The sequence below is a fragment of the Salvelinus namaycush genome, chromosome 23 (assembly GCF_016432855.1).
Source record: "Salvelinus namaycush isolate Seneca chromosome 23, SaNama_1.0, whole genome shotgun sequence".
Taxonomy (NCBI): domain Eukaryota; kingdom Metazoa; phylum Chordata; class Actinopteri; order Salmoniformes; family Salmonidae; genus Salvelinus; species Salvelinus namaycush.
Window position 1 is genome coordinate 24,104,722 of NC_052329.1, and position 26,511 is coordinate 24,131,232.

The following is a 26,511-nucleotide window of genomic DNA, read 5'->3' on the forward strand; positions in this document are numbered from 1 at the left end:
TTCTCCTCGACGGGGCTGCAGTGGAGCAGGTTGAGAGCTTCAAGTTCCTTGGTGTCCACATCACCAACAAACGAACATGGTCCAAGCACACCATGACAGTCGTGAAGCGGGCACAACAAAACCTATTCCCCCTCAGGAGACTGAAAAGTTTTGGCATGGGTCCTCAGATCCTCAAAGGGTTCTACAGCTGCACCATCGAGAGCATCCTGACTGGTTGCATCACTGTTTGGTATGGCAACTGCTCGGCCTCCGACCGCAAGGCACTACAGAGGGTAGTACGAACGGCCCAGTACATCACTGGAGCCAAGCTTCCTGCCATCCAGGACCTCTATACCAGGCTGTGTCAGAGGAAGGACCTGAAAATTGTCAGACTCCAGCCACCCTAGTCTCTGCTACCACATGGCAAGCGGTACAGGAGCGCCAAGTCTAGGTCCAAGAGGCTTCTAAACAGCTTCTATCCCCAAGCCATAAGACTCCTGAACATCTAGCCAAATGTCTACCCAGACTATTCACATTGCCCCCCCCCCCCCCCCCCCCCCCACACCACTGCCACTCTCTGTTGTCATCTTTGCACAGTCACTTTAACTCTACCTACATGTACATACTACCTCAAATAACCGGTGCCCCCGCACATTGACTCTGTACCGGCACCCCCTGTATATATTGTTATTTTTTACTGCTCCTCTTTAATTACTTGTTACTTTTATCTCTTATTCTTATCCATATTTTTTTTTTAACTGCACTGTCGGTTGGGGGCTCGTAGGTAAGCATTTCACTGTAAGGTATAATAATAAAATACATACCATACGTAACATATACTAATTTCAGTCCATCTGATTTTCATTTACTATGTTACATCAGGTTGCTCCACCACCAACTCCTCCACCACCATTAGGGTTCAACGTTTTATTTAATTGACTTAAAAACAAATCTTGGCCTACGTAGGGTAGAATGAATTAATTCCACTTTTAAACAAAAGCCCTTCAGAGGTATACAGATTTTAATATGCAAACTACTACTACTTCCATTTCAAGTTAATGACATTGAAAATACAAATGCACTGTTACCCCCCCCCCCCAAAAAAAATCTTGAATGCGTTTCACACTTACAGAAACTGAATTTCAAAGTCCAAGGGGAACATCTAGTGGAAAAAGATAAAAACATTTCCATTACTTCAGTGTAGATTTTTTTTAGCGCTCGAAAACTTGATATGCTAAAACCACAAAACCCCCGTGTGGCTCAGTTGGTAGAGCATGGCGCTTGCAACGCCAGGGTTGTGGGTTCGATTCCCACGGGGGGCCAGTACAAAAAAATAATAATAATAAATAAATAAATAAAAAAAATAAAAAAAAAGGTATGAATGTATGTACTTGTAAGTCGCTCTGGATAAGAGCGTCTGCTAAATGACTTAAATGTAAAATGTTAAACATATACAAAAGTATGTGGACACCCCTTCAATTTAGTGGATTTGGCCATTTCAGCCACACCCATTGATGACATGTGTATAAAATTGAGCACACAGCCATGCAACCTCCATAGACAAACATTGATAGTAGAATGGCCTTACTGAAGAGCTCAGTGACGTTCAATGTGGCAACGTCATAGGATGCCACCTTTCCAGTCAGTTTGTCAAATTCCTGCCCTGCTAGAGCTGCCCTGGTCAACTAAGTTCTGTTATTGTGAAGTGGAAACGTCTAGGAACAACAACGGGTCAGCCGCGAAGTGTTAGGCCACACAAGCTCACAGAACGAGACAGTTGAGTACTGAAGCGCGTAAAAATCGTCTGTCCTCGGTTGCAACACTCACTACCGAGTTCCAAACCGCCTCTGGAAGCAACATCAACACAAGAACTGTTCATCAAGACCTTCATGAAATGGGTTTCCATGGCCAAGCAGCTGCACACAAGCCCAAGATCACCATGCACAATGCCAAAGGTCTACTGGAGTGGTGTAAAGTTAGCCGCCATTGGACTCTGGAGCAGTGGAAATGCATTCTCTGGAGTGATGAATCATGCTTCACCATCTGGCAGTCCAAAGGATGAATCTGGGTTTGACAGATGTCAGAAGAACGCTACATGCCCGAATGCAGTGCCAACTGTAACGTTTGGTGGACGAGGAATAATGGTCTGGGGCTGTTTTTCATGGTTCGGGCTCCTTAGTTCCAGTGAAGGGAAATCTTAACACTACAGCATACAATTTACATTCTAGACAATTCTGTGCTTCCAACTTTGTGGCAACAGTGTGCACAAAGCGAGGTCCATACAGAAATGGTTTGTGGAGATCAGTGCCGACCTCACTAATGCTCTTGTGGCTGAATGGAAGCAAGTTCCTGCAGCAATGTTCCAACATCTAATGAAAAAACGTCCTATAAGAGCAGAGGCTGTTATTATAGCAGCAAATGGGGGACCAACTCCATAATGCCCATGATTTTGGAATTTGATGTTCGACGAGCATACTTTTGATCATGTAGTGTATATCAGAGGATACTCATGTACTAGCTTTACATACCGTAACGTTTTTGGCATGGAGTCATGATTATAAAACGTTACATATGACAACAGATTTCAAAAGATTCAAAGCGAGTCGTCATCTCACCGGAAGTTACACGCACAAAATATGTGACACGGTAGTTAGTTCTGGAACACCAGTCTTTTTTTATTCCTACGAAGGTCGATTAGACAGACACATTAGCAACTGTACTGAGTCGCTTTCTTCAAACACGAAGGCATTTTCTTGTTATATTTCACTAGCTAGCTTTATCAATTGAAAATGCCAAGAGGAAGCAGAAGCCGGACGTCAAGAATGGCCACTCCAGCCAGGTAACGTTATGCAAATTGAAAAATAATGATATTAATAACGCATTGCCAGCTAGCTAACGTTAATACAGTAACTAGTTAACTTAGCATCAAGCAGCTGCCTGACATTACTTACTCGCTAGGCTTGCATCCCTTCCCTGTGTTGCCCAGTCTATATTTTAATACTTGATAGACACCGTTTATTTCAACCGAGGTAAAGACAGTTTCAAGTTGGAGATTCGACGGATATTCGCGCTTTCAAACCTCAATAGCTTTCAAACCACTTGAGCCACAGACTCCAAATAAGTGTCACGATGTTGGAAAAATTGCCCACAACATTGCACAGGTTATTTTCACGATTTGGACATTAATTCGCTTTCCAAAGTTAATAAACATGTGGAAATGTGAGCATAATTTTGTTGAATTAGTTAGGGAGCGTAAACAAAGTACGAACTTTTTTTTACATTCAAATTTCAATAGCTCCTTGGTCATGTGATCTACTGACTTCAAACAAGGTTCAGAATGTCCACTCAGTGGGTCTACACATTGCACACCCTTTAGTTTGTCTATTTTCATCTCATATGGTTTTACATTAATTTGTCAATTCAGAATTTCAATAGCTCCTTGGTCATGTGACCTAGTGACTTCAAACAAGGTTCAGAATGTCCACTTCATATTGCACACTCTGTCTACTTTCATCTCATGCTATTAGACTTAAATCTGTAAGCTTTGCAGGCCTTCATTTGACATGGGTGTTAACATTTTTCTTTTTAAGTCAACAAATGTTCCGTCCTCGCAATAACCATCTTTCACATGGACACTGAAAAGATCTGCAAATGGCTGTATGTGGTATGGATCGAGGACAGGAGAGGTGCTTAAAGGAAGGCGCACAGGTAGGCCTCATGAAAAACAATGTTTCATATGCTCTTTTTAATCACAGTAATAGGCAGTGATTTGTCAGTCACAGTGAGCTTGATAATGTGAAAGAATTATTTCCATAGCATCACTTTCATATACTGTACATTAAGACAAATCCTTCTACGTTGAGTATTAGAACGCAGTTTACATAACCTGATAATGACTTGATATTTGAGTGCATTCACAACAAGCCACCTGCAGACAACTTACAAAATGCAATATTGCATTTGAGGGTTAGTTTTTCTGATGAAAATAGTTATTTGATGCATGGCCTACTATTTCTAACTGGGGAAAATAAATTCCTACGTCTTTTGTGAGTAAAATCCTTTTTCCAAAATTGATTTAGGTACATTTTTGTGAAGAGGTATGAGGGTTGTGATATGGGTCATTTAATAGTAAAATCATTTAAGGGGTCAATACATTTCTATATTGCTTCCCCAGTATCTGCATGAACCATCAGGCCAAGTGTTTTTGGTTGACCCTGCTTTACAGAAAGAGAAGGAGGAATCGGAACAAGCTGCATTCAAATTCAGGTCTTAGTTATTCCATTGTACTGGATCTAATACATATTAGCATTTTACATACATTCATAAGTGTAATAGTTTATGACATACTGTGAAACTCTCTTGGATGCTGGCTCTGTCACTTTCAGACATGCGCAGAGCAGACTTGAACCACAGGGGATCTCTGTAAAGAGAGAGTAATCCAAAAAGGCACAGACACACCCCTTGACTTTCAATTGGCACCGTTGACCTGTATGTATTCTCTCCTGATTGCCAGACTTTGCACCACAGAGCCAGTCTGACTAAAGTGCCAGAGGTATGAGGAGAGACATCCTCCTTTGTATTTATGGGAACAAATATTTCCTAACACTTTGGATCCTATTCTTGGACAGTTAGAAGACAAAATGCATCAATACAAACCATTTTTTATTACTAATTACAGTCCATGAGTAACCTCAACCTTGTGGGTCTATGGGTGTTTGGGCCAATAAAGTGCCAACTCAATTCTACCACTGACTAATCTCTCATGCCCCTATGAACGGGGACACAGGGCAATAGTTTTCAGCCCTTTTTTACTGGAGTACACTAACCCCTAATTGGGTCTCTTTTCTTGACACATAGTAGCAGTTTACCAGATAAGAAGTCAAGAAGATCAAAAAGTAGATTGTTGTAAGCGTGTATTACATCCTGTGCTGGCCCCATTGTCATATCCATTCTGGATTCTGAGTGGTAAAATCATAGCTGAAAATGCCTCTGTATGTGTATACATTTTCTACCAAGATAGAACTGCCGAAGGGGAAGGAGTTGCAATCTACTGCAGAGAGAGCCTACAGAGTTCTGTCATGCTATCCAGTTCTGTGCCCAAACAGTTCGAGCTCCTACTTTAAAAAATCCACCTTTCCAGAAATAAGTCTCTCACTGTTGACGCTTGTTACAGACCCCCCTCAGCCTCCAGCTGCGCCCTGGACACCATATGTGAATTAATTGCCCCCCATTTATCTTCAGAGTTTGTAATGTTAGGTGACCTAAACTGGGATATGCTTAACACCCCGGCCGTCCTACAATCTAAACTAGATGCCCTCAATCGCACCCAAATTATCATGGAAGCTACCAGGTACAACCCCAAATCCGTAAACATGGTCACCCTCATAGATATCATCCTGACCAACCTGTCCTCTAAATACACCTCTGCTGTCTTCAACCAGGATCTCAGCGATCACTGCCTCATTGCCTGCGTCCGTAATGGGTCCGGCATCGACAAAAGACAATACTGTGCAGCCGTATTCATCGACCTGGCCAAGGCTTTCGACTCGGTCGATCTCCACATTCTTATCAGCAGACTCAACAGCCTTGGTTTCTCAAATGACTGCCTTGCCTGGTTCACCAACTACTTCTCAGACAGAGTTCAGTGTGTCAAATGGGAGGGCCTGTTGTCCGGACCTCTGCCAGTCTCTGTGGGGGTGCCACAGGGTTCAAATCTCGGGCCGACTCTTTTCTCTGTATACATCAATGATGTTGCTCTTGTGGCTGGTGATTCTCTGATCCACCTCTACGCAGACAACATCGTTCTGTATACTTCTGGCCATTCTTTGGACACTGTGTTAACTAACCTCCAGACGAGCTTCAATGCCATACAACTCTCCTTCCGTGGCCTCCAACTGCTCTTAAATGAAAGTAAAACTGAATGCATGCTCTTCAACCGATCGCTGCCCGCATCTGCCCACCCACCTAACATCACTACTCTGGACGGTTCTGACTTAGAATATGTGGACAACTACAAATACCTAGGTGTCTGGCTAGACTGTAAACTCTCCTTCCAGACTCATATTAAGCATCTCCAATCCAAAATTAAATCTAGAATCGGCTTCCTATTTCGCAACAAAGCATCCTTCACTCATGCTGCCAAACATACCCTAGTAAAACTGACTATCCTACTGATCCTTGACTTTGGCGATGTCATTTACAAAATAACCTCCAACACTCTACTCAGCAAATTGGATGCAGTCTATCACAGTGCCATCCGTTTTGTCACCAAGCCCATATACTACCCACCACTGCGACCTGTATGCTCTCGTTGGCTGGCCCTCGCTTCATATTCGTCGCCAAACCCACTGGCTCCAGGTCATCTATAAGTCCTTGCTAGGTAAAGCCCCACCTTATCTCAGCTCACTGGTCACCATAGCAGCACGCGCTCCAGCAGGTATATTTCACTGGTCACCCCCAAAGCCAATTCCTCCTTTGGCTGCCTTTCCTTCCAGTTCTCTGCTGCCAATGACTGGAACGAATTGCAAAAATCACTGAAGCTGGAGACTCATATCTCCCTCGATCTTTAAGCATCAGCTATCAGAGCAGCTTACAGATCATTGCACCTGTACGTAGCCCATCTGTAAATGGCCCATCCAACTACCTCATCCCCATATTGTTATTTATTTTATTTATATTTTTCATTTTTTTTGCACCACAGTATCTCTACTTGCACATTTATCTTCTGCACATCTCACTCCAGTGTTTATTTTAAATTGTAATTATTTCACCACTACGGCCTATTTACTGCCTTACCTCCCTAATCTTACTTAATTTACACACACTGTATATAGACTTTTGTATTGTGTTATTGACTGTACGTTTGTTTATTCCATGTGTAACTCTGTGTTGTTGTTTGTCACACTGCTTTGCTTTATCTTGGCCAGGTCGCAGTTGTAAATGAGAACTTGTTCTCAACTGGCTTACCTGGTTGAATAAAGGTGAAATAAAAAATACTGTATGTGGGAATGTCTTATGTTTGTCCTACATGTAGTGTTGGTACATGGAATATTCCTCAACTGCATATATCATAAATTGCTATTGCAAATAGAAGTATTATGTTCAACAACTGACATTTTTAGATATTATTTTGACAAACACATTTTGGTGCTTACAATTCATTCTCTATTGTCATAGATTTGGTGGGCACTGTCATCTGTGATCTTTGTGATATGACTTTCTTTAAGCACGTACTGATGAAACTCACTTAATATTTTTTTCTTAAAGTCTACAAATGCTCTACATTTCTTCACTCTGTGATAGGGTTGGATCCTATATGCTACTTTTATTATTGTCCTGTAAATGGTTCAGTGCCTATAATTTAGGCTGTGTGTAGAATGGGGCATAAAGGAAATTACCTCTACTAATAAATTACGACTAGATTATAGTGATAAGGAAAACAGCATACAAATTTGGCTTGTGTAGTCATTTGCCTATAACTAATCATAATTCCATTATTTTTACATAAAGAGAATACTTCAAAATGAGAAGATCCTGCCATGGAAAAGACAACTGGTTGGACATAAAGTGTAAAGGAGGGGAAATAACTCACACCATGCAGCAGGACACCTTCAGCTGTGGGGTCTTTATATTGCAGGCTTGATAGTTATATTTTCAATAATGAATGGTTAGCTGTTATGTGACAATTAGGTCAAAAACTATTTTATTTTTTGATGTAGATGGCCAAGGAAGTTGCACAGAACTTCCCCAACATCCCCTCCCAAATTGATATGGAAATTTCAAAAACACATGGAGCAACTGCAAAAAGAAATGGCTGAGGACATACTAAAAATGTCTGGTATGTAATGACATTTAATTCAAAGTAAATGTAAATTATTTATTTTTATGTAGTTGTGTGGGACAGCCATATGTTCAGTTCATGCCTATGATTTCAGAGTTCAACAAAGCCAACAACTGCTTCATGTGTGCCACTGATAAAAGAACCTGGATGTGGCCCAAAGACTGACTGGGTTAGTAACTTTATTTAACATGTTTATAATCTTTTGACAACAGTGACGGCATGTAAGACAATTTATGATATAACACAATGGATGGCTAATTTGTCATTCATCATACTGCATTGATATTTGATATTATTTATAACATGTTATGCTTTGTTTTGATTGAATGTTTTGCATGCCAACTGAGGTTCCATGTGCTGTGCCTAGGAATGAAGACGAGTTCAACTGAGTAAAGAACACAAACTGGAAGTGCAGTCTGTTGTTGAAAATGTATGCTATAACCTATCCACACTGAAGAGGCTCTGAAATGTACATCAACCAGGGATAAAGAGAAAGTTAACACTGTGAAATGTTTCATACTTAATTGAAGTTAAGTGTCTGTTGACATGTTGGAAAAGATTAAAGGTCTACAATTTCTTTTTAATTTGTCAATATTACATTTTTATTCATTGATTTACTGGCCACCATTACTGTGGTTACATGTTCAGTATATGTATTGACCAGCAAACCCACTGCAGCCTACCTCACCAGCTCACTCCATCCCTGCTTTGGACAATTAATAGCATGACTCTCGTACTTTGCCCTTTTCCTTTATAGTTGATATTAACGACGAAAGTAGATATTATCTGTCTCTCTCCTATTGTGTGCCACTGTTAAATACTGTGGAAAAATAAAATAAAAAACAGAAAATAAATAAAAACTACCAATTATTGGAGATAAATATTAAAGAAAATGGTAAACACAACACTGGACTGAACCCCCTAATTGTCAAACTAATATTAATGAGCAACAATATAGAAGATACATGACTAGAGGTTATGCAATATGGGTGTATATCCACTGTATGCTTCTTAGGTGTGTAATTGACATGACCAAGGAGCTATTGCAAATTTGAAACTGAAAAATGTACATTACACCATGTGATTTTACAGTACACAAACAAGAGTGCAATATAGAAGGGTAGTCAGTGGACACTAGGTCACATGACCAAGGAGCTATTGAAATTGTACATTTAGAAAAATTATTGTAAAACCATGAGATGAAAATGGACAAACTAAAGGGTGTGCAATGTGTGTCTATGCCATCGGGTTAGCTACAACCAGTTTTGAAAGTGTTTGGAGTAATGGTTAAAGAGCTATTGAAATGTGAACATTTTCATTTCTCACTATGTTGACGGTCGCTACCTGCTGTTAGTGGACGTAAGGAAAACTACAGGCGAATATCCAACCTGAAACTGTCTACCTCGGTTCTATTTCAAAGTTATTATAGTTAGCTAGATAACAAATAACGTTATGTAGCTAGCTAGGTTGCTAGACACCTGCTAATGACGTTAAGTGAAAGGTGAAACTAATAATCAATTAAAGAACTAAATGTACTGAATCTGGTAGGTTAATCTTTACACTACCCTAATTATATGTTACTGAATTGACCAAGAGTAATTTACTGAAATGGATGCTGCTAATGGACCTAATTCAAGTTCTTCAGTGAGCATGATTGATTTGACACTTGATTGCTCATCTCTCTCTTTCTCTCAAACCAGGATATCCCCACCGCCTCCTCCCATGGCCAGGGCTGCACCCCCACCATCCTACGCTCCAGCGCCTGCCCGTGCCCCTCCGTCCGCCATGGCTGCCCCAGCCGCTGCTGCTCCCCGGCAGCCAGGCATGTTTGCGCAGATGGCCACCACAGCCGCTGGGGTAGCCGTTGGCTCAGCCGCAGGGCACATGATCGGCCACGCAATGACTGGAGGGATGGGTGGAGGCGGGGGAAGCCAGGAGGCTGCCAAGCCTGATGTCACCTACCAGGTAGGTGATCACTGCTTAATCACAGTGAGTGACTGGGCCACGATAATATAATCAATATCGTGGCTTTGTGTCATGTAGCCTAGTTAGTAATGGTAGTGATGAGAGTGTGAGAGAGAGGATAAACCATGGAGGATTATACCCTGTGCCAGTCCTTAAAGAATGGGCATCTAAACAGTTGAGAATAAAATCAACACTAACCTCAAATGCTTTATTATGTTTCTCAGGAGCAGCCCCAGCAGTACCAGCAGCAGTACCAACAGCCACCCATGTACCAGCCAGCACAGTATCAGCAGCAGCCCCAGTCCATGTTCAAGCAGGAGCCTGCTCCACAGCAGGGAACCTGCTCCTACGAGTTCAAGCAGTTTATTGAGTGTGCTCAGACCCAGAGTGACCCGAAACTCTGTGAAGGCTTCAGCGAGGTGCTCAAGCAGTGCAAGTTATCCAATGGTGAGTTTAAGTGTGTGTATGTGTGTTAATACAATCTTACCTGTTAATGGAAATATTTGTGTAAAAGAGGGTGCTTTGTGTCCCTGAAAATGTTAAATAGTGAATTTGTATCATTACCTATATGCATTCATTAGATGTTATCAGTTGACTTGTTGCCTATCCCTTGCCTTCCCTGGTGTCACCTTTTGGAATAGGATTAAGATGAGGTTTTATGGCAGCTTGTGTTCTTCAGTCTGGTTCCTGGATGGTGTTCTGTAGGTGTCTGGCATTCATTCAATTAAGTCTGACTCTTGAGTCAACTGAGCAGATTTGTTGAAAGCCCTACAAAATGTGTAGCTAGGCCCACTTTAAAGTGGAACTGACCGTTTTAGCAACATGTGATCTTATTAAAAATTGTTCATATACATTTGATTTTTTTGACAAGCGAGCACTTAGGTCATTTTCACACATTCATAGAATGTTAGGGAATGACAGAGTAAGGCATTTGTGTGAAAGTGGCTGTACGTTTTGCCAATTATTAGACATTGCACTAAATAAAACCTAATTAAAAAAATATATTGCCCAGGACTGGACTCTACACAGACTGGTGTGTCATAGCCAATCAGAGCTACAATAGGCCTATATACAAATAAGCCATTTGCCACACTGGACTGTGTTTACAGGCAGTAGCAACAGTGTGACTTTAGATCATTAGAAAGCATTCGCCAAAAGCTACTAAATACACCTGAATGGATTTCTGCAAATATGTAAATACCACAGGAGTCCTCTTACTTTTGGGAACTTTACAGCCCTATTGATCTAACAACCATGAAAAGGTAGGCTCGCTCTCCCTCAGTTGCCTATGCACATCAACAACAACAAGATCAACAACTGTTAGTCAGAGCGAGATGAGGGAACAGTAGATAAACCCTCTCAAACTTTATCAGCTTGTAGTTAGCTGTCAAAAATTGCAATGATAAACGATGGGGAATAGTAGCCTCCTCGCCCTTCTGCAGCTTGCCTGCCAATGCATGATTGTCCCAACCCACGTTTTGACAACGAATGGGAACTTGCCCATTTGATCGATGCCAAATACATTTGATTGACAACTAAGATATGGTAACTGTAGATTACAGTCGTTCCAAGTTTAGCATAGCTAGCAAGTGATTCACGTCATGCTAGCTAACCAAATGAGACCTGCATTTCTAGCTGTAGCCACAGAAAAATGAAATGTGGGGTAGAAAGTTGTCCACTTGTCCAATGACATCCTCCTAGCAGCTAGCCAGATAACGTTAGGCTCCGTGTTTTTAGATTGGTAAATAAATAGCTGCATAAATAGATAAGCTAGCCAATTAGCCACGTTATGACTGATTTGTGAACATTGCACTTGCTAGTTTCATTCTATTAACATTCCTAGCCTTAGTTACATTTGTCAGTTTTTGTCCAAAATATTGAGTTTTAAAACTGAAACCGTGCATCCCTAATGGCTGGAGGAAGCAAACAATGTACCCTGATAGCAGTATTTGTTGGACTAACAAGAAATGTATTGGTGAATTATATTAACCATGAATTGAACTGCATCCATCTATTCTGCCAACAATGCTTTCTCTATGTCATGGAATTGAGTTAAATATAACCTATTTTTCAAACTTAAACTGGAAATGTTATATTTTACTGCTATGATTGTTTGTTTCATATCTGCAAAGTAATTAAAACGGCTGCCAGTTCCACTTTAATGTATATCCTCATATGTTCATAATAGTTACGGGGTCGCACTCAATATTCTTGGTCCCCAAGATATTTAACTACAAATGTATGCAATACACGGAGTGGCCATAGGATGATGTAGCACTATGGGACATTAAATCATGAAATATGTAGGAGCTCATGCCAGGTGCTCACACTTTTGATTTCACTGTAAGGACTGCCTCCCATTTCCAGTGAGGGCGTCGCTGGTTAAAAAATGTTTCCCTAATGTTGTGCTGGTCTAGTGGTAGTGCTGCTACCACACATGCCCCCTGGAGTCCCTCTCATCTGTCTCTCCATCTCAATGACTTCACTAAATCGATCAAGTAAAAACTACAAAATATGTAAAATGTTCCCTAATGTAATGTTTTTTTATTTCCCTCCACAGGGATGTCCTGAGAGGGAGACGAACAACCCCATCAACGCTGAACACACATACACACAATACTACTAAACAAGTCATTTGTTTTGACAGTTGATCAAATAACTTAATCATATGAACAATAAAAGCATTTCTCAGGTTGATGCTGTGAAGCTTGTAATAAGTTATGTATATGTTTAAATTTGTTTGGTTTGTTGCAAGTTTTAATTTTTCCCTTTGTCCACCCATTTCCATCATATCTGGATTAGGGTTGTACAGTCACAATTTGCTTGTAACAAGCATAGGATCTAATAAAGCTGATGTGAATCACATTAAATAATCTTGGTATCTCTTGTTCTCTCATCCCTGATGGCTCTTTTGCACACAGTGATAATGTGATGAAGTATTACATACATTGGATCATCCTTGTGGAACACTAGACTAGAGCAAGAAAAACATGCAGTTATTTGTATGCTATTTTATTTTATTGAAGTACTACTACAGTACATTTATGTGCCACCTGTTGTGCCCATTCAATTATCTGAGACGGTGTTGCATGCAAACTATTAGCGGGGATGTCCTGATTAGAATGTAAACCGAGGTGTTATTTCATGAATAGGAAGAAGATATGTGTACATGCGTAAAGGCCTGTGCTCTTCAACTAGCACGGATTTATTTTTGGCATCTGACATTAGCATTCGCCCTTTTCCTAATCTAGCACAGTCCACCATGAAGATTTACCAACTGTGTTGATATCGTTAGTGAGCCAGTTGCTCGTTTGTTCCTTATTTTTATGAAGTGTTTGAATTATGATGGATTTAACTGCATTGTAAGGACTAAACACGCATTGCTTGATACGGTGAGTGTTGATCGTGGGAATTTCGTGTTTGTTCAACTTGACAAGACCGCGATTTAAAAGGTCAAATAGTGATGAGTGAAATGCACGACAGCAGTTGATGGCTGATTTATAAGATTTGTTTCCAAAATGGCTTGCGATTCAATCGGTTAATTTGTAACAATGCTGGAAATTGTGTAATAGTGTAACAGGCTTATGATGCTCGACCCACTCAGAACAGAACAATACTGTATCTTGTGTATTCCACAAAATTCAATGCTCGCATGCATTATGATGGTAGATTAATTATATATGGGCATGGTTACATTAGTCCATAAAATATTTCTGGAATACTTTTAACAAAAATGTAATCATTATATAATGTTGCGTTTATTCACGTGCCAGTCGTAACTAGGAAACTCAAATGTCCGACTTTATACACGCGGCACGTGTATAACTACAACCAGTTAGTAAGTCGCACATTTCCGAGTTTCCTAGTTCCGATTAGTACCTGAACGCAGCATAATGCGTAGGCTAAATCAATATTATTAAAAAATATATATATTTTCATGGGTTTATGAATAACCTAGTGTAATGAGAAATAGCCTAGCTATATCTATTATATTCTGTCACACGTTATTTCCCTCTGATCATGGCCACCGGGGCTGGGGGCGGAGCTTCTAAATGTCATTATATAGCTCGTATTTAAACCAGTTCAACATGGCATCTGCAGCTCTATCCCGGGTTTACCTGTTCTGTTTACACATACATACAGTTGAAGTCGGACGTTTACATACACCTTAGCCAAATGCATTTAAACTCAGTTTCTCACAATTCCTGACATTTAATCCCAGTAAAATTAACCTGTTTTAGGTCAGTTAGGATCACCACTTTAATTTAAGAATGTGAAATGTCAGAATAATGGTCGAGAGTGATTTATTTCAGCTTTTATTTCTTTAATCACATTCCCAGTGGGTCAGAAGTTTACATACACTCAATTAGTATTTTGTAGCATTGCCTTTAAATTGTTTAACTTGGGTCAAACGTTTCAGGTAGCCTTCCACAAGCTTCCCACAATAAATTGGGTGAATTTTGGCCCATTCCTCCTGACAGAGCTGGTGTAACTGAGTCAGGTTTGTAGGCCTCCTTGCTTGCACACGCTTTTTCAGGTCTGCCCACAAGTTGTCTATGGGATTGAGGTCAGGGCTTTGTGATGGCCACTCCAATACCTTGACTTTGTTGTCCTTAAGCCATTTTGCCACACCTTTGGAAGTATGCTTGGGGTCATTGTCCATTTGGAAGACCCATTTGCGACCAAGCTTTAACTTCCTGACTGATGTCTTGAGATGGTACTGCAATATATCCACATCATTTTCCTACCTCATGACGCCATCTATTTTGTGAAGTACACCAGTCCCTCCTGCAGCAAAGCACCCCCACAACATGATGCTGCCACTCCCGTGCTTCACGGTTGGGATGGTGTTCTTCGGCTTGCAAACTTCCCCCTATTTCCTCCAAACATAACGATGGTCATTATGGCCAAACAGTTCTATTTTTGTTTCATCAGGCCAGAGGACATTTCTCCAAAAAAATACAATCTTTGTCCCCATGTGCAGTTGCAAACCGTAGTCTGGATTTTTTATGGCGGTTTTGGAGCAGTGGCTTACTTGCTGAGCGGCCTTTCAGGTTATGTCGATATAGGACTCGTTTTACTGTGGATATAGATACTTTTGTACCTGTTTCCTCCAGCATCTTCACAAGGTCCTTTACTGTTGTTCTGGGATTGATCTGTACTTTTCGCACCAAAGTACGTTCATCTCTAGGAGATAGAACGCGTCTCCTTCCTGAGTGGTATGACGGCTGAGGGGTCCCCATGGTGTTTATACTTGCGTACTATTGTTTGTACAGATGAACGTGGTACCTTCAGGCATTTGGAAATTGCTCCCAAGGATGAACCAGACTTGTGGTCTACAATTTTTTTTCTGAGGTCTTGGCTGATTTCTCATGGTTTTCCCATGATGTCAAGCAACGAGGCACTGAGTTTGAAGGTAGGCCTTGAAATACATCCACGGGTACACCTCCAATTGACTCAAATGATGTCAGTTAGCCTATCAGAAGCTTCTAAAGGCATGACATCAATTTATGTTATTGTCCAAGCTGTTTAAAGGCACAGTCAACTTACTGTATGTAAACTTCTGACCCACTGGAATTGTGATACAGTGAATTTTAAGTGAAATAATCTGTCTGTAAACATTTGTTGGAAACATTACTTGTGTCATGCACAAAGTAGATGTCCTAATCGACTTGCCAAAACTATAGTTTGTTAACAAGACATTTGTGGAGTGGTTGAAAAACAAGTTTTAATGACTCCAACCTCAGTGTATGTAAACTTCCGACTTCAACTGTACATACATACACAACCATTGTCAAACAATTGGGCTACTGTCACCAAAAACCTACATCAATTGTCTCCTATGTGCTTGCCTATATTGCTGTTAGGAGTTTAGAATGGAATTATTTTAGGTGGAATTACATTTTTACTTTAAATTTCATACATTTCACTGTATAAGTAAAATCAAACTTACTAAACTTTTTGTTAAAAGGGCAATCAACTTCACAAATACAGCTTAGTTTAATGAGAAAGTGAGTTTGCCGTGTGTTTTCTTGTTCCCAGCTTGTTGTCAGCAGCAGCAGTACAATAGTCTAGTTTCCTTGGATAACCAGTCACGCCAACATGACCAAAGAGGACGAGATCCCGGATTGGGTGGGAGCTCAGGAGTTCTATGGCAAATATGACCCCAAGGAGATCCTGGGAAGGTATGGTATCATTTGTATGTCATATGGGATTGTTTACATGTACATGAGGTAAAAAGAACATGAAGGTATTTTCTATTAATTCACTGCATAGAAATAGCCTGGCCCCAGGTCTGTTTTCGCTGTACACCTGTAACAAACTCGCATTTCAACTCAACAATGTTTGGCAATGCATCACAAGGACCATATGAGTTGGCTATACAGCCCAAAATGATCTGGGACCAGACGAGAACAGAAATAATAAAAAACAGAAACTCTAAACACACATCGACCACCCCTCAGTCTAGACTGCTTATGGAAGGGAGTTGGGGTTCTGGGAACTCACCATTAAACCCTGTCATCAGGGACATCCTTTGTGTCGTATCACTGTGTGTTGTTTGTTAATCAAGAGAGGTATGCCATTACGTAACTAAACTATGCATTGTTGAGCTGGGCGGCATTCATTTGAGCGTGTTTAAGGACAAAGGTTTTGGCACTGAACAGTACTAGTGATTGGTCAGCTAGTAGTCATTATGTCATCCCACTCGGATTCACACGGGGCCACTTGTGTGATAAAGCAATTTCTTTATTTTCAAATCCAATTTTATTTGTCACATGCGCCGAATACAACAGGTGTAGGTAGACCATACCGTGAAATGCTTACTAACAAGCCCTTAACCAATAATACAGTTTAAAAAATAGTTAAGAAAATATTTACTAAATAAACTAAAGTAAAAAATCTAATCAAATAAAAAGTAACACAATAAAATAACAATACAGAGGCTATATACAGGGGGTACCAGTACCGAGTCAATGTGCGGGGGTACAGGTTAGTCAAGGTCATTTGTTCATGTAGGTAGGGGTAAAGTTACTATGCATAGATGATAAATAGCGAGTTGCAGCTGTGTAAAATCAAATGGGGGTGACAATGTAAATAGTCCAGGTGGCCATTTGATTAATTGTTCAACAGTCTTATAGCTTGGGGGTAGAAGCTGTTAAGGAGCCTTTTGGACCTAGACTTGGCGCTCTGGTATCGCTTGCCGTGCAGTAGCAGAGAGAACAGTCTATGACTTGGGTGACTGGAGTCTGTGACATTTTTTGGGGCCTTCCTCTGACACCGCCTGGTATTGAGATCCTGGATGGCAGGATGCTTGGCCTCTAGTAATGTACTGGGCCGTACGCACTACCCTCTGTAGCGCCTCACGGTCGGATGCAGAGCAGTTGCCATACCAGGCGGTAATGCAACCGGTCAGGATGCTCTCGATGGTGCAGCTGTAGAACCTTTTGAGGATCTGGGGACCCATGCCAAATCAGTCTCCTGAGGGGTAAAACGTTTTGTCGTGCCCTCTTCACGACTGTCTTGGGGTGTTTTTACCATGATAGTTTGTTGGTGATGTGGAGAACAAAGAACTTGAAACTCTTGACCTGCTCCACTACAGTCTATCGATGTGAATGGAGGCGTGTTCGGCCCCCCTTTTCCTGTAGTCCACAATCATCTCCTTTGTCTTGCTCACGTTGAGGGAGAGGTTGTTGTCCTGGCACCACACTGCCAGGTCTCTGACCTCCTACCTATAGGCTGTTTTATTGTTGTTGGTGATCAGGCCTACCACTGTTGTGTCATCAGCAAACTTAATGATAGTGTTGGAGTCGTGCTTGGCCACGCAGTCGTGGGTGAACAGGGAATACAGGAGGGAACTGAGCATGCACCCCTGAGGGGCCCCCGTGTTGAGGATCAGCGGGGCAGATGTGTTGTTGCCTACCCTTACCACCTGGGGGCGGCCCGTCAGGAAGTCCAGGATCCAGTTGCAGAGGGAGGTGCCTTTCAAAGCACTTCATGGCTACTGACGTGAGTGCTACGGGGCGGTAGTCATTTAGGCAGGTTACCTTAATGTTCTTGGGCACAGGCACTATGGTGGTCTGCTTGAAACATGTAGGTATTACAGACTCGTCAGGCAGAGGTTGAAAATGTCAGTGAAGACACTTGCCAGTTGGTCCACGCATGCTCTGAGTACACGTCCTGGTAATCCGTCTGGCCCTGCGGCCTTGTGAATGTTGACCTGTTTAAAGGTCTTACTCACATCGGCTACGGAGAGCATGATCACACAGTCGTCTGGAACAGCTGGTGCTCTCATGCATGCTTCAGTGTTGCTTGCCTCGAAGCAAGCATAAAAGGCATTTAGCTCGTCTGGTAGGCTCGCGTCACTGGGCAGCACGCGGCTGGGTTTCCCTTTGTAGTCTGTAATAGTTTGCAAGCCCTGCCACATCTGACAAGCGTCAGAGCTGAGTGTAGTAGCATTCAATCTTAGTCCAGTATTTACGCTTTCCCTGTTTATTTTAGTTTTTTGCCATTGTTTCTCACAAGTATCACAGAACGTTAACAAAGACAGGACAGATCAAAGACAAGATAATTCATCATCGTTTTTTGTACATAAAAAACACATTTAGTATGTGGGCCACATGAGAATAAAACCCACCACAACCCTGTTGTTGCCAGCATCATACTACAACTAACAGAGAAGGTGGAGAAGGTTCTCAAAAAGAAAATGGTAAGGATGAACATGTTTTTGAGGCTGCCTTAATATATAAAGCTGTGCTTCAGATATTTCAAATATTTTATCTGATAGGGATAGACAATCAGTCTCAGCCTTGTGAGATTTTAGCTCTAGTATATGTTCTGCATTAGATACACATTGTGTCCTGTATTGGTTTATTTAGAGTTGTATTACATCCTATATAATCTCTCGTGGACAGATGCACGTAACATAAATGGTAGTTGCATCTGTCGACAGACTGGAACGCGACGACCAACAAGGAACTTTGTTCTGGTACGCAGAACAGGGGAGGGGACATTTTGCCCATAGATTTGCACGAAACTAGCTACATTTCAATTTAGAGAGTTTGAGATTTCGCTAGTCCCGTTAGTACATTTTCTAACACGTCTCCCTTGTAATTATAGTACATCTATGCTCCCCACAGAATTGAATCTTAAATATTTGACGCAATTCCACAAGATTTTAGTTCTGGGTGTCTGAGATGACATCCTAGAAAGTGATGATCAGAGGGTTGTGGATTCAAATCCCTGGTGGGGCACATTTCCGTTGTTTCTTTGCAATGGAACAAATCTAACAAAATAAGTTCCACTTGAGTATTCAGCTGTACAAATAAAATAACTTGAAATGTGTGTGATGTAATTTACTACCTTTAGATATGATGCTGTTTGTTTTTCTGTCCTTGTGCTTCAGGGGGGTGAGTAGCGTGGTGCGACGTTGTATTCATAAACAAACCCAACAGGACTATGCGGTCAAAATCATTGACGTCACTCCTTCTGACAAGATCTCGGCTGCAGAGATCGAGGAGATCAAAGAGGCCACAGTGAAGGAGATTGATATTCTCAAGAAAGTCTATGGAATGGACAACATCAGTAAGCAAAATAACACCACAATGCGTACATTATTGACACTTTAATGGAACTTAATGTGTATAACAACAAAACTACTTGAAAAAACTTGAGGAAGAAACTCACACATCCATCTAGCCTATTCCTGGAGTAGGCTTAATCTGGATTCGGAAAATGGGCCCTATAAAAACATTATTCACTCATCTGGTCTAATATGGAGTGTGGAGCACATTGACGTGGATCTCTGAAGTTATTTTACAATAACTTTGTTCAAAGGTTATGTCTATGCATCCTAGAGGGTTGGACAACTTTAGCATTTGCTCTCCTCTACTGCTTCATAACCATATTGACTGCGCATCACTTGTTTAGCTAGAAAAGGTCAAATTGATAATATAACATCTGTGTAACTCTATGGCTGTGTTTACACAGGCAGCCAAATTCTGTTTTTTCCCCCCACTAATTGGTCTTTTGACCAATCACATCAGATCTTTTCACAGCAGATCTTTTCAGAGCTGATCTGATTGGTCAAAATACCAATTTGTGAAACAATTGGGCTATCTGTTCTACTGGTTGTAGACATACATCATAACAGGCCTATTATCTCTCCACAGTCCAGTTGAAGGACTGCTATGAGTCCAAAGCCTTCTTCTTCCTGGTGTTTGACCTGTAAGTATCCAGACAGACTCTGCAGCATACAATCACGTAATCTGTTAATTTCTTAACAAGGAATCTTTTAAATATTTATAAAACATTTAAAAAACAATTTTCAATCAAGATACAAGGAAGAGTGACATTTTTAGTGCACTGATGATTTAGTGCACTGAAAAGTGATTATACAGAGTACATTTGACTCTACACTTTCTGGCCCTCAGGATGTATGCATACCAATATAATCTGTCTCTCTCCCAGGATGAAGAGAGGAGAGCTGTTTGACTACCTCACAGAAAAAGTAACTCTGAGTGAGAAGGAGACCAGGTCAGAAACTCTACCTCACACACATTCATTCACTATCTTATTGTCGTACATCTGGGTTCGGTCCCCTCAAAAATGTATATCTGGACAAGACTGTTTGGGGTTGAGGGGTTCATTAAGACATTTGAGGGACATTGAGAGATTTGCTGTGTGAGTGCTTTAGAATTTGAGTGATTTGAGGCTAGTTAGTTTGGCCCTAATGGGAAGAGTCTTGCATGTTTAGGGAGTGTGAGAGATATAGATCAGAAGGACAACATTTCCCTATTTTCCTGTAGGAAGATCATGCGTGCCCTGCTAGAGGTGGTTAAATTCCTCCACGACCAGAACATCATCCACAGAGACCTCAAGCCTGAGAATATCCTGCTGGATGACAATATGGACATCAAGCTCACTGACTTCGGCTTCTCCCTGCAGATTGAGCCCGGACAGACACTCAACGGTTAGTTAGTAGTTTCTATTAACAGATGTGGGGTCTACGACTGGCAAAGAAAATCTAGTTAATTACTGTCCCACTCAATCTCATTCTGACTGAATTAGCAGTGAAATCATTGTAGAAAGTCGTCAGAATACCCCATGTCCATAATTGCATACCACATAGAATTAAGCATTATAGCGGAAGGTAATGAGCGCTTCATACTGGCTGCTCAGTCAGTGGAAGGAAGTCTCATGTTTTGAACGCTGTGGCGCTAAGTTAGAACACTAGCTGTCAGTGCTATGTAGTGGAACCCTTTCTAGCTAGTCAACGTACCTAAATCCTCGTCCACAACCCACTCCCCTTCTGTCATGTCCCTGTCGTTAGCTCAAGCAAAGGTTAAGATGCAACAGGACACTTGCTGAGCTATTTGCTGTTCCCAAATCATTAGGAGCATGTGTTGACCTTTCAAAAGCCGATGTGTGACTTCTCAGCATGCACAGAACTTCAGACAAGGAACTGCAGTCAGTTTTTTGTGGTAAAATACAATCCACACTTATACGTTTGTCAACAAATACTATATAGGTTCAGGTTGAATGATAAACATGCAAAGAACAGTCAATTACTGTAGTAGACTATGATGTTTCCTGTATCAGCTTGAGACTTTCATATACATTTATTGTACTCATAATTATGAGAATATTAATTATTACTAATATTCACCTAGCATTGCCCCCTCTATCTGTTTTCTACACCAGAGGTGTGTGGGACCCCTGGCTATCTGGCTCCTGAGATCATTGAGTGCTCCATGGACCCCAACCACAGGGGATACGGGACTGCAGTCGACATGTGAGTACTCCGATTACACACAACTACCCATTCACCTTTCCATCTACCCGCTGGATACCAGATCTTGGTTAAATACTGTACATAAAACTTCTCTGTCCTCCCACTGCTCTAGCACTTAATTTATTTTAATGGAAATATTATCGCTAATCACCATTTTAAGTGCAACATTTATTTCTAAAAGAATCCATTTAGTTAAGCTTGTTCCATAGTATTTATTTAGTTTAATATTACTTGGTACCTAGTTTTTACATGGTACCTAACAGCTAACTGCCAAAATAAAGGAAACACCAACATAGTGTCTTAATAGGGCGTTGTGCCACCAGAACAGGTTCAATGCACCTTCGCATAGATTCTACAAGTGTCTGGAACTCTATTGGAGGGATGCGACACCATTCTTCCACGAGAAATGCCATAATTTTGTGTTTTTTTGATGGTGGTGTAAAACGTTGTCTCAGGCTCAATTGGGTTGCGATCTGGTGACTGAGACGGCCATGGCATATGGTTACCTCGTTTTCATGCATATCAAACCATTCAGTGACCACTCGTGCCCTGTGGATGGGGGCATTGTCATCCTATGGAGGCATAGCCATGGTATTTATTAATTATTTTACCTTTATTTAACTAGACAAGTCAGTTAAGAACAAATTCTTATTTTCAATGACGGCCTAGGAACAGTGGGTTAACTGCCTTGTTCATGGGCAGAACGACAGATTTTTACTTTGTCATCTCGGGGATTCGATCTTGCAACCTTTCGGTTACTAGTCCAACACTATAACCACTAGGCTACCTGCCGCCAAAATAACAGCCTGCCCAGCCTTTTTATACATGACCCTAAGCATGATGGGATGTTAATTGCTTAATTAACTCATAAACCACACCTGTGTGGAAGCACCTTCTGTCAATATACTTTGTATTCCTCATTTACTCATGTTTCCACTATTTTGGCAGTTACCTGTATATTATATGGTGAAATAAAGTCCTAGAAAAAGTATTACTATAATCCTGATGATTTATTGTGATTCCAGATGGAGTTCAGGGGTGATCTTGTACACCTTGCTGGCTGGATCCCCTCCCTTCTGGCACAGAAAACAGATGATGATGCTTCGTATGATCCTAGCTGGGAACTACGACTTATCTTCTCCTGAATGGGACGACCGGTCCGACACTATCAAAGACCTAGTGGGTTTGGAATGATTAACACTGTAGCTTCAAAACATGGTTAAAACTATACTTCTGATCTCAAGGATAGTCAGATGCATCCATAGCTCTGTCAATGAATCCACTTCATTGGTCCATTTGCACGGATACTGTTTATTTTTTGCTGTCACAGTACCCAATCTGACACACATCACAGGCTGGGAGCAGTGCACCTGGGGCACAAGGGGTAGTGCCTTGCTCAATGGCAGAACGGCGATAGGTTGTATACGGGATATTGAAGGCTCACTCCCTGCAGATTTTCTCGCTGGCAGCTCGGGGGTTCCACCCCTCTAACCTCGAGGCTACCTCCTCCTCCCCCTAATTTGAGAGTGCCTACATTTCTCCAGTCGCATCCTTCAGCTGTTTGTCAGAATGGCCACTTTTTTTGAGGGGGGAATCCTTAATTGCCCCTTAAATGTTGCCTCATGTCTCTCCCTGTTTTCAGATCTCCAGGATGTTGATGGTAAACCCAGATCAGCGTTATACAGCCCAAGACTGCCTGAACCACCCCTTCTTCCAGCAGTATGTGGTGGCTGAAGTACGACACTTCACCCCCAAGAGGAGGTTCAAGGTAAGAGCAGCAACACTATACAAAGATTCCCATGTGATGTGGAATCAACACCACAGTTGGGGTTTATGTTTGAGTTCAGAAATCCTCATGGAAAATTAGTTTTCTAAAATGTCAATATCGGAACTGACTGGGATCGATGGCAATATGACACCGTAATAGCAGTCATAGGTAAAATAAATCCTAACATGCAGTCTGATGTACAGTTGTGGCCAAAAGTTTTGAGAATGACACAAAAATTAATTTTCACAAAGTCTGCTGCCTCAGTTTGTATGATGGCAATTTGCATATACTCCAGAATGTTATGAAGAGTGATCAGATGAATTGCAATTAATTGCAAAGTCCCTCTTTGCCATGCAAATTAACTGAATCCCCCAAAAACATTTACACTGCATTTCAGTCCTGCCACAAAAGGACCAGCTGACATCATGTCAGTGATTATCTCGTTAACACAGGTGTGAGTGTTGACGAGGACAAGGCTGGAGATCACTCTGTCATGCTGATTGAGTTCGAATAACAGACTGGAAGCTTCAAAAGGAGGGTGGTGCTTGGAATCATTGTTCTTCCTCTGTCAAACATGGTTACCTGCAAGGAAACATGTGCCGTCATCATTGCTTTGCACAAAAAGGGCTTCACAGGCAAGGATATTGCTGCCAGTAAGATTGTACCTAAATCAACCATTTATCAGATCATCAAGAACTTCAAGGAGAGCAGATCAATTGTTGTGAAGAAGGCTTCAGGGCGCCCAAGAAAGTCCAGCAAGCGCCAGGACCGTCTCCTAAAGTTGATTCAGCTGCGGGATTGGGGAACCACCAGTACAGGCAGCAGGCAGGTGTGAGTGCATCTGCACACACAGTGAGGCGAAGACTTTGAGGATGGCCTGGTGTCAAGAAGGGCAGCAAAGAAGCCACTTCTCTCCAGGAAAAGCATCATGGACAGACTGATATTCTGCAAAGGGTACAGGGATTGGACTGCTGAGGACTGGGGTAAAGTCATTTTCTCTGATGAATCCCCTTTCCGATTGTTTGGGGCATCTGGAAAAAAGAAGTTAAGGTGAGCGCTACCATTAGTCCTGTGTCATGCCAACAGTAAAGCATCCTGAGACCATTCATGTGTGGGGTTGCTTCTCAGCCAAGGGAGTGGGCTCACTCACAATTTTGCCTAAGAACACAGCCATGAATAAAGAATGGTACCAACACATCCTCCGAGAGCAACTTTTCCCAACCATCCAGGAACAGTTTGGTGACGAACAATGCCTTTTCCAGAATGATGGAGCACCTTGCCATAAGGCAAAAGTGATAACTAAGTGGCTCGGGGAACAAAATATCGATATTTTGGGTCCATGGTCAGGAAACTCCCCAGACCTTAATCCCATTGAGAACTTGTGGTCAATCCTCAAGAGGCGGGTGGACAAACAAAAACCCACCAATTCTGACAAACTCCAAGCATTGATTATGCAAGAATGGGCTGCCATCAGTCAGGATGTGGCCCAGAAGTTAATTGACAGCATGCTAGGTCGGATTGCAGAGGTCTTGAAAAAGAAGGGTCAACACTGCAAATATTGACTTTGCATCGACTTCATGTAATTGTCAATAAAAGCCTTTGACACTTATGAAATTCTTGTAATTATACTTCAGTATTCCATAGTAACATCTGACAAATATCTGAAGACACTGAGGCAGCAGACTTAGAAAATTCATATTTGTCATTCTCAAAACATTTGGCCAAGACTGTACATAGAACCAACACATTCTCACCATGTCACCAGGTCGTCTGCATGACAGTGCTGGCCGTGATGCGCATCTACTGTAATTACCGCCGCGCCAAGCCGATCACCAAGGAGGTGATCAAGAGTGACCCGTACGCCATCAAGCCCATCCGCAAGCTAATTGACGCCTGTGCCTTCAAGATCTATGGCCACTGGGTCAAGAAGGGCCAGACCCAGAACAGAGCCGCCCTGTTCGAGAACACTCCCAAGGCCATCTTGCTGTCCATGGCTGCAGAGCCCGAGGACTCCTCCATGCACTCCTGGTAATGATGCTGTTTCTCAGTCCAGGTCCTAAGAGGGAGGTGGGACTCTACATAAGCTTGCCATCTGTCTCAATTCTCTATCCTTTTAAAATCCAAAGGTTTTAAATGTGTGTGGAGTGTACGGGTACACACATCTGGAGAAAGGACAGAATTGGGCTGGTATGTCATTAGCCTCGGCTCAGGATTTGACTCCATCTGTCTAAAATTGGGCCGATTAAAGCATTGGTGTGACGCAATAATAAAAAAAACTTTGGGTTGGACACTTTATAGATATAGCTTGTTCTTTGTATCAGAAAGGAGGGTTGGTGAAAATCCATGCTAATGGATTGCAGCTATTTGTCACTTGACTGGTATGTCTTTTAAACCAGTGGTTCTCAAACCTCTCCTCAGGGACCTCCAGCCGTTCCATGTATTTGATCTATTCCACACCTGATTCAACTCGTCACTAATCAGGCCTTTGAATAGGTGAGCTAGTTTAGCGATACAAAATTGTGATACGTCTGGGGGGTCCCAGAGGCTTAAGAACCACTGTTTTAAATTATGGATTGATTTTAAAAGACTTAGGAAATATCCTAGAACCATACCCTCCAACACCTGCACTGAGGAATATTGGTCTGTATTTAGTACATAATGGAACAAATAGCTAGATGACATCCACAGTGAAATGTTATCACTTTTCTATGGCTTATACAGTATTGCAGGTCTCAGATTATTCAGAGATGGAAATAGTGCACACATCCAGGCTCTCTATTCTTTTCCAACATGAGTATGGTGTCCAGTCTAGTATATAGATGTATTCTGAAATGTTGCTCCCTACTGAATTATTCCTAGATAGTGTTAAAGGTAATTTCAACCATATGAGCCTCAAATTACATATGCATAGAGTTATGTAAAAGACAATTGCTCTGCATGCAAAGCTTCTTAGTGCTAGTGAATCTCCCCTTCGATCAGTATGTGCAATGAACCCGGCATGTACATTTTTATTTTGACATAGTGTGGGTTATACTGTACTTGGTCATGTACTGTAAACTGTTTAAGGGAGCATGAGAAGACTTTAATTGTATGCTAACATTGATTAAATCTCAACCTGATTGATGTATGTGATTGGTGCAAAATGTATAACTTATGATTGATTATAAT

At 41.5% G+C, this 26,511-nt stretch overlaps 2 protein-coding genes across 4 annotated transcripts; both read left to right on the forward strand.

The window, feature by feature from the left end:
- The first annotated feature begins 2,620 nt into the window (after positions 1-2,620).
- LOC120018216 (coiled-coil-helix-coiled-coil-helix domain-containing protein 2-like) lies at positions 2,621-12,657 on the forward strand. Of its 3 annotated transcripts, XM_038961290.1 has the most exons (7): positions 2,621-2,818; positions 3,570-3,687; positions 7,698-7,816; positions 7,914-7,988; positions 9,520-9,784; positions 10,009-10,231; positions 12,345-12,657. In XM_038961290.1, exons 5-7 carry the CDS (start codon positions 9,542-9,544, stop codon positions 12,353-12,355), a joined length of 477 nt encoding a protein of 158 aa, XP_038817218.1. In that variant the 5' UTR covers positions 2,621-2,818; positions 3,570-3,687; positions 7,698-7,816; positions 7,914-7,988; positions 9,520-9,541; the 3' UTR covers positions 12,356-12,657. The 3 variants fall into 3 exon arrangements, with proteins under 3 accessions (XP_038817218.1, XP_038817220.1, XP_038817217.1); XM_038961292.1 differs by lacking the exons at positions 7,698-7,816; positions 7,914-7,988 and having other exon boundaries at positions 2,622-2,818; XM_038961289.1 differs by lacking the exons at positions 3,570-3,687; positions 7,698-7,816; positions 7,914-7,988 and having other exon boundaries at positions 2,624-2,818.
- A 323-nt stretch (positions 12,658-12,980) lies between these two features.
- Positions 12,981-26,478, forward strand: LOC120018218 (phosphorylase b kinase gamma catalytic chain, skeletal muscle/heart isoform-like). The gene is made up of 10 exons (XM_038961294.1): positions 12,981-13,176; positions 15,827-15,969; positions 19,188-19,366; positions 19,954-20,008; positions 20,252-20,317; positions 20,590-20,753; positions 21,485-21,575; positions 22,601-22,754; positions 23,218-23,343; positions 25,109-26,478. Exons 2-10 carry the CDS (start codon positions 15,887-15,889, stop codon positions 25,373-25,375), a joined length of 1,185 nt encoding a protein of 394 aa, XP_038817222.1. The 5' UTR covers positions 12,981-13,176; positions 15,827-15,886; the 3' UTR covers positions 25,376-26,478.
- Positions 26,479-26,511: the final 33 nt, after the last annotated feature.